We start from the raw sequence: 16707 nt of genomic DNA on the forward strand, positions 1-16707 counted from the left end.
TCAAAAATGTTATAAATTGATTTGCATTTTAATGAGGGATATAAGTATTTGACCCCTCTGCAAAACATGACTGTTTCCCATCATGCATTTTCACCCTATCATTTGGACTGAGTGCACTGAGCACCTTGGACCCTTTGTCATAGTACCTTTTCTGTTCAGTCTTTTCTCTCCGTTGGTTAAGAATCACCTTGTCATGCTTCTCTGTTTCTAGGAGTACTGGCAACCTAGTTTTGAGTTTCCTGTTGAACAACAGCTCTGCAGGAGACAGACCATTTTTTTGTGGAATAGCCCTGTAGTTTAACAAAGCTAGATTCAGATCTGTCTGAGTCGAGAGCTTTCTCAAGCAGTAGTTTCACTGTTTTGGCACCGTTCTCGACTAACCCATTAGACTGTGGGTACAGTGGGCTGGATGTGACATGCTTGAACCCGTACAGTTTAGCAAAATCACTGAAAGCTGAACAGCTGAACCGTTGTCCGTATGGACTACCTCTGCGACCCCATGACGAGCAAAGAATGACTTAATGTGAGTTATCACCTGACTAGCAGTAGTGTCCTTCAGCAAAGCTCTCTGGGTAATGAGAGTAATAGTCCATTATTATACAACGGGTGGGTCTAATCCTGAATGCTGATTGGTTAAAACCGCATTCCAGCCAGTGTCTATTCCTACTTTGCCCCATGGTCTCAATACCTTTTTTCCTCAACCCACATTGGCTCTTTGCTCTGTTTTGACCTGTATTTCTGGCATGTTTCACAGGCTGTAAGTGTCTGCTCTATATCAGCATTAATCTTGGGCCAGAATAACACTGCTTTTTGACTTTTCCATCCCTAGTTGGTCCTTGTGTATTTTGATCAGAATGTTTTTCTGTAACACACTTGGTATCACAATTCTTGAACCCTTAAATAGAATTCCATCAAGTCCAGATAGCTCATCCCTGTATTGACCATAAGGGTATGGTATAGCTTGTACAGACCACCTGCATGTTATGGCTTGAATCACCTTTTGCAAACACTCATCTTCTGCAGTAGCACGTGAAATAACTGTCCACATTTCATCTGAGACTGGGCAACTCTCTCTGATAAGGTTTACATGTATGGTCTCGTCCTGCTCATATATATCTGGTTTGGTTCTGAGCTGTCAAAAGCTCTGGACAATGTGTCTGCCACTAACAATTCTTTCCCTGGCCTGTACTCGAGTTGCAAGTCATATTTCTGAAGTTTTAGAAACAGTCTGTTCCCTTGGTGGTGTGTATGTTAGACCCTTCTTTACAATAGTAACTTAAGGTTGATGATCTGTTTCATCCCACACTGTTTTACCACAGATAAACACACTGACTTTCTCACATGCACATGACAGTGCCAATGCCTCTTTCTCAATCTGAGCATAGTTACACTCAGAAGTTGTCAGAGCCCTGGAGGCATATGCAACTGGGCGCCATCTAGTGCCATACTGCTGTAACAACACTGCACCTTAACCTGCTTTAGAGGCATCTGCTGAGATTGAGGTTTTTAGCTTTTTATCATAGAACCTCAGTAGCGGAGCATGCATGATGTAGTGGACATTCTAATCAATAATGAGGAGAGACAGGGTCAATCACCAATCAGGATGTTACTTTATTCAAAACTTATCAATAAGGTTATAAGTTGAGGCTGGTCGACCCAACAGTCTTGACACAATGAATACTAAAGATCTTTTATAGCAAAGATACACCCTCTTAGTCTACATGACAAATAACAGATGTATGGAATGAGTCAAAAGGTGAGACTTGATATATGAGAAAGGAGTATCCCCAAGCCAGAAAGCATTTGCTATGAAGACTGTTCTTACTGTATGGAAATCAGAGTTTAGCCTCCAAAACAAGCTTCCTCTCATCATTATCCATCCCCGAGCCATCTCTCCCTGGTACCTCATTACACCAACTCATTCTATGGAATGCGTTCTGTAGGTTTTATCACCAAAGGCATCGTTAATCTACTGTCAGTGTTAACAGACACATGAGAGTTCTAAGAACCCTTTTCTACTGCAGAAAACAACCATTTGATGCAATAACAGTATTAGAACATCATCTAGTCATTGTTGTCCTCACAATGATCAATGCCTTGAGCTCCTCAAAACTCTTTCTGATGATTACTGTTCCAACACCAATCTGTAGTTTTACACAGTAGACTTCTCATCTGACTAGTGTGAGTTGCCAGATTAGGTACACATTAGCCCACATAGTTAACCATCCCTAAGAACCTTTGTACGTCCTCTTGATCGGTAGGCAGTGGCATGTTCTTGATGGCAGTCACTTTGCTCTGGTCTGTCTGAACACCTTCTGTGAAGAGAGCACGACAAAACCTATTCCCCGTCAGGAGACTGAAAATATTTGGCATGGGTCCTCAGATCCTCAAAATGTTCTACAGCTGCACCATCGAGAGCATCCTGACTGGTTGCATCACCGCCTGGTATGGCAACTACTCGGCCTCTGACCGCAAGGCACTACAGAGGGTAGTGTGTACGGCCCAGTACGTCACTGGGGCCAAGCTTCCTTCCATCGAGGACTTCTATACCAGGGAGTGTCTGAGGAAGGCCCTAGAAATTGTCAAAGACTCAAGCCACCCTAGTCATAGACTGTTCTCTCTGCTATCGCACGGCAAGCGTTTGAAGTTGACTATCAGTCTGGTGTTCGCCAAAAGTATTCATCCCCTTTTGGCGTTTTTCCTATTTTGTTGCATTGCAACCTGTAATCTAAATTGATTTTTATTTGGACATAATGGACATCCACAAAATAGTTTCCAAATTGGTGAAATGAAAATAATTACTTATTTCAAAAAATTCTAAAAAATAAAAACGGAAAAGTGATGTGTGCATATGTATTCACCCCCTTTGCTATGAAGCCCCTAAATAACATCTGGTGCAACCAATTACCTTCAGAAGTCACATAATTTGTTAAATAAAGTTCACTTGTGTGCAATCTAAGTGTCACATGTTCTGTTACATGATCTCAATATATATACACCTGTTCTGAAAGGCCCCAGGGTCTGCAACACCACTAAGCAAGCGGCACCATGAAGACCAAGCTCTCCACACAGGTCAGGGACAAAGTTGTGGAGAAGTACAGATCAGGGTTGGGTTATAAAAAAATATCCGAAAATGTGTACATCCCACGGAGCACCATTAAATCCATTATTAAAACATGGAAAGAATATGGCTCCACAACAAACCTGCCAAGAGAGGGCCGCCCACCAAAACTCACGGATCAGGCAAGGAGGGCATTAATCAGAGAGGCAACAAAGAGACCAAAGATAACCCTGAAGGAGCTGCAAAGCTCCATAGCGTAGATTGGAGTATCTGTCCATAGGACCACTTTAGGCCGTACATTCCACAGAGCTGGGCTCTATGGAAGGGGGCCAGAAAAAAGCCATTGCTTAAAGAAAAAAATAAGCAAACACGTTTGGTGTTCGCCAAAAGGCATGTGGGAGACTCCCCAAACATATGAAAGAAGGTACTCTGGTCATATGAGACTAAAATTGAGCTATTTGGCCATCAAGGAAAACACTATGTCTGGCGCAAACCCAACACCTCTCATCACCCCGAGAACACAGTGAAGCATGGTGGTGGCACCATCATGCTGTGGGGATGTTTTTCATCGGCAGGGACTGGGAAACTGGTCAGAATTGAAGGAATGATGGATGGCGCTATATACAGGGAAATTCTTGAGGGAAACCCGTTTCAGTCTTCCAGAGATTTGAGACAAGGATGGAGGTTCACCTTCCAGCAGGACAATGACCCTAAGCATACTGCTAAAGCAACACTTGAGTGGTTTTAAATGTCTTGGAATGGCCTAGTCAAAGCCCAGACCTCAATCCAATTGAGAATCTGTGGTATGACTTAAAGATTGCTGTACACCAGCAGAACCCATCCAACTTGAAGGAGCTGGAGCAGTTTTGCCTTGAAGAATGGGCAAAAATCCCATTGGCTAGATGTGCCAAGCTTATAGAGACATACCCCAAGAGACTTGCAGCTGTAATTGCTGCAAAAGGGGGGGGGGGGGGTGAATAGTTATGCACGCTCAAGTTTTCTGTTTTTTTTTGTCTTATTTCTTGTTTGTTTCAAAATAAAAAATATTTTGCATCTTCAAAGTGGTAGGCATGTTGTGTAAATCAAATGATACAACCCCCCCCAAAAATCCATTTAAATTCCAGGTTGTAAGGCAAGAAAATAGGAAAAATGCCAAGGAGGTGAATACTTTCACAAGACACTGTAGTGCACTACTTTATTTTCTAATATTCTAATGAGTCAACCATTAACATTACAGTATGATGTTCTAAAATTCTAATGAGTCAACCACTAACATTACAGTATGATATTATAATATTCTAATGAGGCAACCACTAACATTACAGTATGATATTCTAATATGCTAATGAGGCAACCACTAACATTACAGTATGATATTCTAATATGCTAATGAGTCAACCACTAACATTACAGTATGATATCCTAATGAGTCAACCACTAACATTACAGTATAATATTCTAATGAGGCAACCACTAACATTACAATATGATATTCTAATATTCTAATGAGGCAACCACAAACATTACAGTATAATATTATAATGAGGCAACGACTAACATTACAGTATGACATTCTAATATTCTAATGAGGCAACCACTAACATTACAGTATGATATTCTAATATTGGAATGAGGCAACCACTAACATTACAGTATGATATTCTAATGAGGCAACCACTAACATTACAGTATGATATTCGAATGAGGCAACCACTAACATTACAGTATGATATTCTAATGAGGCAACCACTAACATTACAGTATGATATTCTAATGAGGCAACCACTAACATTACAGTATGATATTCTAATATTCTTCATCTGTGTCCGGGAAACCGCCCATATAGTTCAATTAGCAAGTAAGTAACACTACCTGTTCCATGATACTGAGGAAAATGACATTGAGACAGAGAACCAATTGAGAAAACATTTCAATGGTTCTGAATGACAACCAACATACATTAACAGCATACATCATGATTAATGTGAATAAAAACAGAGCAGAATGAATCATCACATCTGGGGACCATCACCACCAGCATGACTAGTATCTATGTGGACCCTACTACAGTTTAACCAGCTCAGCTATAGACTACACCAGCATGACTAGTATCTATGTGGACCCTACTACAGTTTAACCAGCTCAGCTATAGACTACACCAGCATGACTAGTATCTATGTGGACCCTACTACAGTTTAACCAGCTCAGCTATAGACTACACCAGCATGACTAGTATCTATGTGGACTCTACTACAGTTTAACCAGCTCAGCAGTACCATTGAGAGAAACCCCAGGATAGAGGGGCTGAGTGAATGTGGTCTGGACTCTGTGGAGGAGGGTCATTGTGTCAGAGACACTGTAGAAGGACAGAGTACCTGCCTTGTGATCCAGGTACACTCCTACTCTGGAGGACTGAGGGCCTGATACTTCAGTCACAACATTATTGTGTCTGACCCAATTACCAACACTATAACACTCTAAACACCAGGACTTGTCATTCTCTCCAAATGCATTACCTGTCCCTGTTCTGCTGATGTCTTTATATGAGACTGCTGTAACACACCACCCACTCCACTCCACCTCCCAGTAACAGCGTCCAGACAGACCCTCTCTACACAGAACCTGACAAAAGTTTGTGAATCTGTCTGGATGATCAGGATATGGTTGTTCTTGGTCTGTATAGGTCACCTTTCTGTTCCCTTCAGACAGAGAGAGGTCTGTGCCTGCTGTGTTTGGGTCCAGTGTGAGCTGACAGGAATCTGGGAGAAGAGCAGACCAGAGACCAATGAGGGGAGTTAGAACAATAAGTGAAGTCAGATACTGTATCTACCCTGTCTTTGATTAGAGCACAGCAGAGATCAAATCAGAGAAATATGAGGAGTCAGATAGATACCCAGTCTTTGATTAGATCTACTATTGCTATATATTTCTAGAGGGATTGTTAGGAGTGTCAATAAAAAAGAGACTGTTAGTTACTTCAGAATAAAGAGACCCACATTGTAAGAACTGTTCTCTGGTCTTGGGCTCTGGAGGCAGTACAACATCCATTATATTCACTACAGACACACAAACACATTCACAGAGAGAGGGAATGTTATCATCATACCATATTCCACATGTATATGACTAGTAGGGAACTTTTAATGGTCTAAAGTTGATGTTCTTATTATTTTCAACACACCTGTAGTGGAGATCTTGGTCCATTCTCCTTTAAGGACGTCTTCTAGTTTCTCTCTCAGTTCAGACACAGTCTTACTCACATCTCCAAAGTACTGAAGAGGATGGACAACGATGCTGGGTAAGTCTGAATATACACTGGTACTGGAGAGAGACTGATAACTCTGGAAGAGAGAGAGAGAGAGCGAGAGAGAGAGAGAACAGAACCAAATGATTGAGAGTTTCACATTGAGTTTTAGTTTCATATCACATGTATCAAGGCAGTTTAGTTACCTGGAGGAAATGGATGTGATCCTCTGTGTGTGAGAGCTGCTCCAGCTCAGTGCTTCTCTTCCTCAGCTCAGCTATCTCCTGCTCCAGTTGCTCCAGGCGTCCTTCAGCTTGACTCACTTGAGCCTTCTCTTGGGCTCTGATCAGCTCCTTCACCTCAGAGCGCCTTCTCTCAATGGAGCGGATCAGCTCGGTAAAGATCTTATCACTGTCCTCCACTGCTGCCTGTGCAGAGCGCTGTTAAGAGAGAGAGAGAGAGAGAGAGACTGACTTGTCTTACTTTAATGAGCCATCCTCATTACACTAACACCCCCCCTCCTAAAAACACATTGCGTGCCACCACAACCTCCACACAATCACATTATCCAGTACCCAACACCACAGTACAATACACCATCCAGCACCACATTACAACCGTACATCCAACCTCTCCTCTCCAGCCGTACAGACAGCCCCCTGAGCCCCCATACCTCCTGAAACATCTCCACACTGTTGATCATTTCGTACAAATCAAACTCAACCCTAAGGCGTCAACAGTAATGGCATTACCCTGGCAACACAGAAAAACATAATGAACAGTCTGTCATTGCAGAAAACGGACACCCCTCCCCAACTCCCAGGTCAACCCGAGCCAACCAGCTATTGGTGTCCAGGGCTCCATGTAATACCCTCCACTGGACGACCCCTGACCTTTCCAGCACTGGGAGCTTATAGAGCACCCTCCACCTATACCCTGCCATGCTCTCAGCCCCCACAACCCCCCTGCCACTGATGCCCCTTCACTCCCACTAAGCTCAGAGTGTTAAAAGTCAGTAAGTCCTCCGGACTCTCCTGCCAGTCCCCAGTCTCTGCTGTCACTTGCAGTGGTGGAAACGGTGGTGGCCCCTCCTCAGGCTGCTCCAGCCCTAAGTACTGCAGCATAGAAATCAGAGACCCCTGCTGTATTAAGTCTCTCCTGCCGCATGATGAGGAGCTGCTGATCCAGCCCCAAACCACCAGCCCTCCTCAACAGAGCACATCACATTAAAATTTTCTTATCCAGAGCGACTTACATGAGCAATTAGGGTTAAGTGCCTTGCTCAAGGGCACATCGACAGATTTTACACCAAGTCGGCTCGGGGATTAGAACCAGCGACCTTTCGGTTACTGCCACAACGCTCTTAACCACTAAGCTACCTGCCGCCCAAATGGGATAAACAAAACTACAGTCAAAAAACACAATCAAATTTTATTTGCCACATGCGCCGAATACAACAGGTGTGCCTTGCGGTCGGAGGCCGAGTAGTTGCCATACCAGGCAGTGATGCAACCAGTCAGGATGCTCTCGATGGTGCAGCTGTAGAACATTTTGAGGATCTGAGGACCCATGCCAAATCTGTTCAGTCTCCTGACGGGGAATAGGTTTTGTCGTGCCCTCTTCACAACTGTCTTTGTGTGTCCTTGGTGATGTGGACACCAAGGAACTTGAAGCTCTTAACCTGTTCCACTACAGCCCCGTCGATGAGAATGGCAGCGTGCTCAGTCCTCTTTTTTTCCTGTAGTCCACAATCATCGCCTTTGTCTTGATCATGTTGAGGGAGAGGTTGTTATCCTGGCACCACTACGACCAGGTCTCTGACCTCCTCCCTATAGGCTGTCTCATCGTTGTCGGTGATCAGGCCTACCACTGTTGTGTCGTCGGCAAACTTAATGATGGTGTTGGAGTCGTGCCTGGCCATGCAGTCATGGGTGAACAGGGAGTACAGGAGTGGACTGAGCACGCACCCCTGAGGGGCCCCCTTGTTGAGGATCAGCGTGGCAGACGTGTTGTTACCTACCCTTACCACCTGGGGCGGCCCGTCAGGAAGTCCAGGATCCAGTTGCAGAGGGAGGTGTTTAGTCCCAGGATCCTTAGCTTAGTGATGAGCTTTGAGGGCACTATGGTGTTGAATGCTGAGCTGTAGTCAATGAATAGCATTCTCATGTAGGTGTTCCTCCTGTCCAGGTGGGAAAGGGCAGTGTGGAGTGCAATAGAGATTGCATCATCTGTGGATCTGTTGGGGCGGTATGCAAATTGGAGTGGGTCTAGGGTTTCTGGGATAATGATGTTGATGTGAGCCATGACCAGCCTTTCAAAGCACTTCATGGCTACAGACGTGAGTGCTAGGGGTCGGTAGTCATTTAGGCAGGTTACCTTAGTGTTCTTGGGCACAGGGACTATGGTGGTCTGCTTGAAACATGTTGGTATTACAGACTCAGTCAGGGACATGTTGAAAATGTCAGTGAAGACACTTGCCAGTTGGTCAGCACATGCTCGGAGTACACGTCCTGGTAATCCGTCTGACCCTGCGGCCTTATGAATGTTGACCTGCTTAAAAGTGTTACTCACATCGGCTATGGAGAGTGTGATCACAGTCATCCGGAACAGCTGATGCTCTCATGCATGCTTCAATGTTGCTTGCCTTGAAGCGAGCATAGAAGTGAATTAGCTCATCTGGTAGGCTTGTGTCACTGGGCAGTTCGCGGCTGTGCATCCCTTTGTAGTCTGTAATCGTTTTCAAGCCCTGCCACATCCGAAGAGCGTCAGAGCCGGTGTAGTACGATTCAATCTTAGTCCTGTATTAACTCTTTGCGTGTTTGACGGTTCGTCGGAGGGCATAGCGGGATTTCTTATAAGCTTCCGGGTTAGAGTCCCGCTCCTTGAAAGCGGCAGCTCTACCCTTTAGCTCAGTGCGGATGTTGCCTGTAATCCATGGCTTCTGGTTGGGGTATGTACGTACGGTCACTGTGGGGATGACGTCATCGATGCACTTATTGATGAAGCCAGTGGCTGATGTGGTGTACTCCTCAATGCTAGCTGAAGCATCCCGGAACATATTCCAGTCAGAATGCTGCCACCCTGCTCTCCAGGTCCACCAGGCCTTGTCCCCCCTCCTGGACAGGCAGGTACAGCACCGCCGCCCTCAGACAGTGATGCCCCCGACCTGAAAAGAATTGCGTTGCAGGTCCACCAGGTCTGCTAGTCTCTTGATGCCTGCTGCCATTAAAGGTCCCTGCAGGATGGCTGAATGAGTGGACCTCAACAGGATCAGTGGGTTGTGGAAGATGGGCTCCTCCCATACCCATGGCCCAGGCACCACACCCCCTCTGGTGTGGGCCTCAACAGCTGCCAGGCCCTCAGTACTGCAGCATAGAAATCAGAGACCCCTGCTGTATTGAGTCTCTCCGGCCGCATGGTCTCTCCTATCATTGCTACTCAGACGACACACAATTAATTTTCTCTTTTCCCCCTTCTGATAACCAGGTGGCGAATCGCATCTCTGCATGTCTGGCAGACATATCAGTGTGGATGTCGGATCCCCACCTCAAGCTGAGCCTCAGCAGCATAATTTGCAAATAAATTCATGAAAAATCCTACAATGTGATTTTCTGGATTTTTTTCTCATTTTGTCTGTCATAGTTGACGTGTACCTATGATGAAAATTACAGGCCTCTCTCATCTTTTTAAGTGGGTGAACTTGCACAATTGGTGGCTGACTAAATACTTTTTTTCCCCCCACTGTATTTGACATAATTGGTGAAATAGACAGATATCTGCTGATGTAAAAGGACTTTATAAACACATTTGATTGATTGATTGTTAGGATTAGGGTATTTAAAGCAAAAAAAATTAATAGGTTTATAGCTCTCTTGCTCCTCCCTGTGGCCTTCTGTGGGTACTACATACCTCATTCACGACACTTGCTAGGCTCATTATCTGAGGTAGCAACTGTGTCAGATCTATAAATCAATGAGCTACACCTATCCATTTAGTTTACAACTCAGTGAACCTCGCAGCATTAGCTAAATTCAATGCCAACGAACTTACAGATTTCGACACATATCAAATTACCCAGCAGTAATATAGAAACAATAAATCGACAAAAACATTTAAAAGGTTTTTTCTTAATTGAAAAAATGTATTCTGGCTGTTTAAATCGGCCACATCTTGAAAAAGAGGACGGACATGCGTTTTGTTTAGGTTATACACCTTTTTCTGAAAGAAAATATGATTAACTGTGACCAGAAAATGTTTACTGTTTGATTGCTATGCGCCAACCACACGTGGCACTGTGGGTCACCACAAGGTGTACCCAGGTGAACAGTGAGTTTGCTCACCAAGTAGTCATAACCTTGTTAATAATAAGTTACATGAGGTAAACCTACAATGTTAATACGGGCTGGTCTCATTACCAACAATAGTGAAGCTGGCATTGTGACGCAGAACAATGGGCTGGGAATATAACTTTCATTAGGCGAGTTGGTGCCACAGAGCTCAATACAACTAATAGGAGCTGGCAGGGTGAAACATGCCCTATTATTTCTAAACTACGGCAAGCATCTGGGACATATGGTAATATTATGTAACTGGGCTCCATGGCGGATGCAATGAAGTAGTTTTATCAGAAAAAGGCGTTCAAAATGTATTGTGTCCAGCCTAGTCCTAGCCCCGCCGGCTGGTGGCGCTTGTCTGCACTAGCATTATGCCCTACATCCCCACACTAGAAACACCCAAAACGATCTGTGCTAGCAAACCCTGCGTTCCACCCCTCCCCTGCGTAACCTTGAAGATTGTTAAGAAACAAACATTGGTCTACGAAAAGAGACAACATGTTTAACGGACTACACTTGCCACCCAGCCGAGAGCACACGAAAACCACTTGCAAATTTACCAAAACTAACCAACTACTTGCGGTCTGTTCGTAAGCAATAAACGGAGGCAGATTAGTCACCACAACTCTTATCGAAAGAGGCGAAATCTGCACCAACACACCCCCTCACAAAAATCCCACTCACAACAAGACAAACCTTTTTCATTAACACGACCACCGCCTTGTTCATTCTGGATGCAGAGTGCAGATGTCCTGCTCCAACCTGTTCGCGACCATGAGCAAAACTTCCTCCACACCTTTCTCCGGAACGCACCCGAAGCGACAGCGTTTTTCTCCACTCGGTTGAGGCCATCACGCCGCCCTAACAAACTACCCTTACTCCCCCTCAACTCTAAAGCGATAAACAGTGGAAACCAATAAACAAACCCTCCACCATGAGAAAATAAATTCAGAAAATAGGCAAGAACCAAAAGAAAAAAGAATAGTAGCCCTCCTCACGAACCACAAAACTCTCACACAACCTACTTCTTCTTCTATGATATAATGGCGGTCCACAAACCAATTTCATTCCTATCCACACCAGAATGTGCTGGGACCCAGCAGAATCTCACTACTACACCCATTCTCTCAATTCTCCATAATAACATTAATACCTCCAATAGTAGGTCACTCCTACTAGATTTACCAGATGATAAACTATTCAATACAGACAGAGAATCTGAGCATACTATAATTCTACCAGGTTGTACGTCCTCCACCCACTGGAGGGCAACTATTATCATCAACAGTTCACCTGAGTATACTGACAGTTCATCTGTTAGTCTTCTACATATCTGCACATCAAATTCAGGAACGTAAATGCCTGCTCCTGTGAGCCCACTATCTGGGTCCTTGGATCCATCTGTGAAAAGCGGTAAAAAAGTATAAAAACTTCTACCAATGTAATTGTCAACCAGTTTCACTATATCACTGACTTCTGACCAATCTTTCCTTTTCTCTACCAAGGTTAGATCAACAACAGGGTCTGGGAGTAATCATGGAGAAACATCCCCTATCACCACAGAAGGGCCAACCTCCAACTCCCTCAAACCACTCTCATCAGCAAGCTTTCCAACTGTCCAACCAAAACCACTGCCTTGTCTACTAGTATATTCCCAACAGTCATCAAGAACAGTAGCAGTGGGATGCTCAACCTCACAGCCTTTCAACCCAATAAGATGATGTTTTACGCTGTAAATCCAAAGGCATCTCTCCTGCCTCCACCAGTAAGGCACATACAGATGTTGATTTAAATGCACCAATACATATCCTTAAAGCTATATACTGGATTCTGTTTTTTGCCTTTGTTCCATAAACTATACACCTGTAATCAATTGTCGTCCTGATCAGAGCTCTATAAATATCCATCAATGATTATCTGTCAGCACCCCATTCATAACCAGAGACCCACACAACCAACTACCGCAAAAGTTATGGAATGAGAGAGACAGAGTCATCGTTACAACACTGTACATAGCGTAACATAACATTTCTTATTCTTTGGAGTTTAACGCCGGTTGGTATCCAATATGTTGCATTACCGCCCCTACTGGACTATAATATAAATCAATTTTACTATGTGATACAAAATGGGAAAAGGGGAAACTATTAAAATAAAAATAAACACCCTTCCAACTAACCCCTACACATTAAATACCCATTACCCCATTCCACTACTTATCCCTATCTGCTCCTGCACCATGCCAACGGCCTGGGAGGACGGGACACCACCACTCAACACACCCTGTAACTCTTCTGAAGTCAAATCTTGTATGCCCAAATACTTCTCTGCAGCTGCCACCACAACATCCATTTTCTGTGATTTACGTTCCATTTCTGCGGTACAGTTGATAACCATTGCTATGAACGCTAAGAAGCTAACTTTACTGAAGCATATATCACTCGTTGGCCTATCCCTCTGTGCTGGCACAGATCTACTACTCACAGGGATCCTCTCAGGATCTCTCACCCTTGACCCATCCTCCTCTACTTCCTTCACTGCCTCAGCATACGACACCTTCTGCACTACTCTGACTCTAGCCACCTCAACCTGCCTCTCTCGCACCGGACACTTCCAATCCCCAGCAACATGGGTATCCCAACAGTTGACACACACAACTTTATCCACCGAAACTACACAAACCTCTATCCCATGCCCTCCTGCACACTTCCCACATCTTGGAATCTCCCTCCTACAAACTGCTGCAACATCAATCCTAAACGTTGCACCTGAATCAGTGCAGTGGATTCGGCACAAAAGACTCAAAACTCAAAAGGACTGACAGTGACTCCTATGTTTCACCACGCTCAACACCGGGTCTGCACCAAACGGCGGGAATCACACATCTTCATCTTCAATTGCTCCACTTCTACACTTAACATTACCCCAGTAATCACTCCTTTCAATGGTGCCCTGTTCCTAAGAGCAGAGCAAGAAACATATCTTGACCCAAGTTGCGTGACACGGAGCGCCCACTCCCTCTGGTCAGAAGAAACACAAACAAATATCACAAGTCCACTACAGGTTACCTTCACTGATTCATCTGCACCCAACTCCTTTCCCACCCACCCTGAAACCACAAATGGATCTGCCAAAAGGTATTGATCCACTTTCTCCTACAATGTAACTCCTACTGCACCAGATTCTTCTTTATCATGTCCATTGATGCCAGGCTCTGGTTCTGAGCTCTTCACCACACCTTCTACCTCACTTAACTCTCCCTCATTCATTTCCATTTCACCTCCAGAACTCAGTCTGGCGAATGGCTCACTCTGTTTGCACTTGAGTTATAACATTTGAAAGTTTTTATTCCTTTGAAACTTTTGTGAGTGTAATCTTTACTGTTAATTTCTGATTGTTTATTTCACTTTTGTTTAGTATCTATTTCACTTGCTGTGGCAATGTAAACATATGTTTCCCATGCCAATAAAGCCTTTTGAATTCAATTGAATTGAGAGAGAGAGAGAGCTCCATGTTAATGTATTGGGGACATGAGTCGGTCATGATTTCTCAAGGTTTTGTGATGAGGTAGCCCCGCCTGCAACTTCAAAATCTGTGTCGGCCTTTGGCCCGATAAGGAATGCCCTCTTGGTGAAACGGTCAAGATGTTGGTTTCTCCTGTGGTTGACCCGGGTTCATATTTCACCAGTGACATTAAGCAGTATATTCTCTGAAATGGGTCCAAACAGCCTGTTCCCGTCAGTGGGATTGGATAGGGGCATCTCTCTCTCTCTGACTGGAGTAGAGAAGTGAAATGATGCCTCTCCTCTGGTCAACAATACTCACCTTGAGAGACTCCACAGCCTGTTGGAGCTCCTTCAGCTCCTTCTCTCTCTCCTGGAATCTCTGCTGGACCTTCTGCTGACTCATCCCCAGCTGCCTCTGTGGAGAATCACTCTTCAATGAGCTATCAAGCTTTATTTGTCCAGTAGATCAATAGTATAGTAATGGGACATAGGGCCCATCGAAGATAGGGATTACAATGTTGAGGAAGTGTCTGTGTGAAATTATATTATTATGTTGTTATGTGAATGATTATAGTTTTAACAGTGCACAAAACAGGGGAGCTGATTGGGTGTTTGATAACAAATTACAATGGTGTTTGACTTTAGAAAATGGTGATACATTTGGAGACTCTGGGTTAACACATCTATATAATCAAGCTTTGTGTTCATATTTGTTCTGCTGAGGATTGATTTCATTTGAATGATTTCATATTCAAACAGCCTTAGTTCCTACTGTAATTATTATTTGTTTATCAGACAGTCACCAACAAGTAGTTCTGGTCTTACCTGTTTCTCAGTCCTCTCTGCTGCAGCTGACACTGTATCATGGCCTTTATGTTCATCCATTGTACACAGATAACAGATACACTGCTGATCGGTACGACAGTAAACCTCCAGCAGTTTGTCATGATGAGAGCAGATCTTCTCCTGTAGTTGTGCGGTGGCTTTGACCAGCTTGTGCTTCTTCAAAGCAGGAGATTCATAGTGAGATTGGAGGTGAATCTCACAGTAAGAGGCCAGACACACCAGACAGGACATGAGGGCTTTCTGCTTTCTGGTCCCAGTGCAGAAATCACACGCCACATCTCCAGGTCCAGCATAGCACAGAGCAGGAGGGGGAGCAGCCTGGAGTCCTGTCTTCTTCAGTTTCTCCACCAACTCAGCCAATATGTTATTTTTCCTCAGATTAGGCCTTGGAGTGAATGTCTCTCTGCATTGAGGACAGCTATAGACCCCTTTCAGAACATCCTGATCCCAGCAGCCCTCAATACAGCTCCTACAGTAACTGTGTCCACAGGGGATGGTGACCGGCTCCTTCAGTAGATCCAGACAGACAGAACAACAGAACTGGTCCTGGTCCAGCAGAACTCCCTGCTGAGCCATTTGGACGGTTGTTCACTCTCACACAGACAGACGACACAGAGACTCAGATCAGTTTCGTTTCCACAGAAGAGAGTTTGTGGGAGGGGAGGGACTTCCTGGTTCTGCCAGAGGGGTGGGGCTAGAGGTAGGGAGAGGGTTAGAAGAGAGAGAGAGAGAGAGAGAGAGAGAGAGAGAGAGAGAGAGAGAGAGAGAGAGAGAGAGAGAGAGAGAGAGAGAGAGAGAGAGAGAGAGAGAACTGTACGCAATGTTAATAGAGACAAAGATTTGTGTTCCTAGGTTAGGGCCCTCAATATGGAATACATTAAATAGAGTGATTAGAATATATAAAGGGTAACAGTTTCTATGAAGTACATATGTATAATGCTTTTAATGAATTTTGTAATGCCTTAAACTTATGTACTATGACACTAACCATAACCATCCATAATAACTAATATGTGGTTGTAAAACTCTACAATGTGTTATAGATAATTATCTACAATGGGGGATACAATGTACTGTAGGTGAAATTAATACTGTATGTATTGACTGATCATTGAGAATGATGTAACACTTTACATTACAGTGTGTTTATTGGTGTGTAATTATTCCTGTTAGTACAGTGGTGTAAAAGTACTGTGATGCCTCATTCTTACACTGTACTAGCAGCAGTAACCCTAACCCTAACTCTAACCCTAACTAACTCTAACCCTGGGATCGAAATGCTACTTTGACACTGACAAACTGAGAATCCGAGATCAATAAAAACGACCTTGTCTTGAATCCATCAATAGCCGAGGCCTAGGTGTGTGGAGACACATATTGTATTCTACAATATGAGGAGGAAATTATAGTCCTAAAAATGCTTTCCAGTTTCACTGACTCACCCAATGATGCACAGCTCCCTCACTGGTGATGGCCGATGCACTCGTGCCAAAAGCCTATCTCTCTCTCTTCTTTGTAAAACAATATTTGGAAGATGATCAAATATTTTGGTGGCCTACAGCATAGAGTCTAAATAAATGATGAAGTGCAACGCTTGAGAGATGAGAGTTCAGGCTCCTGTCTATCAGAGCAGAGAGGGAGAGAGATCATAGAAAGTGAATCTCATTCTAGTTATGTGAGAGATACAGGCGTGCTTCTCACACAGCCACCGTCACG

At 44.1% G+C, this 16707-nt stretch overlaps 1 protein-coding gene across 1 annotated transcript; it reads right to left on the bottom strand.

Moving 5' to 3' along the window:
• Window positions 1-9450: 9450 nt before the first annotated feature.
• Window positions 9451-15567, bottom strand: LOC123481934 (E3 ubiquitin/ISG15 ligase TRIM25-like). Its single transcript, XM_045207646.1, has 3 exons — window positions 14971-15567; window positions 10587-10597; window positions 9451-9670 (listed from the first exon to the last, which is right to left on the bottom strand). The coding sequence occupies exons 1-3, from the start codon at window positions 15565-15567 to the stop codon at window positions 9451-9453; spliced, it is 828 nt and encodes a 275-aa protein (XP_045063581.1).
• Between the last annotated feature and the right edge of the window lie 1140 nt (window positions 15568-16707).

Source organism: Coregonus clupeaformis, chromosome 26 (assembly GCF_020615455.1).
Source record: "Coregonus clupeaformis isolate EN_2021a chromosome 26, ASM2061545v1, whole genome shotgun sequence".
Taxonomy (NCBI): Eukaryota; Metazoa; Chordata; class Actinopteri; order Salmoniformes; family Salmonidae; genus Coregonus; species Coregonus clupeaformis.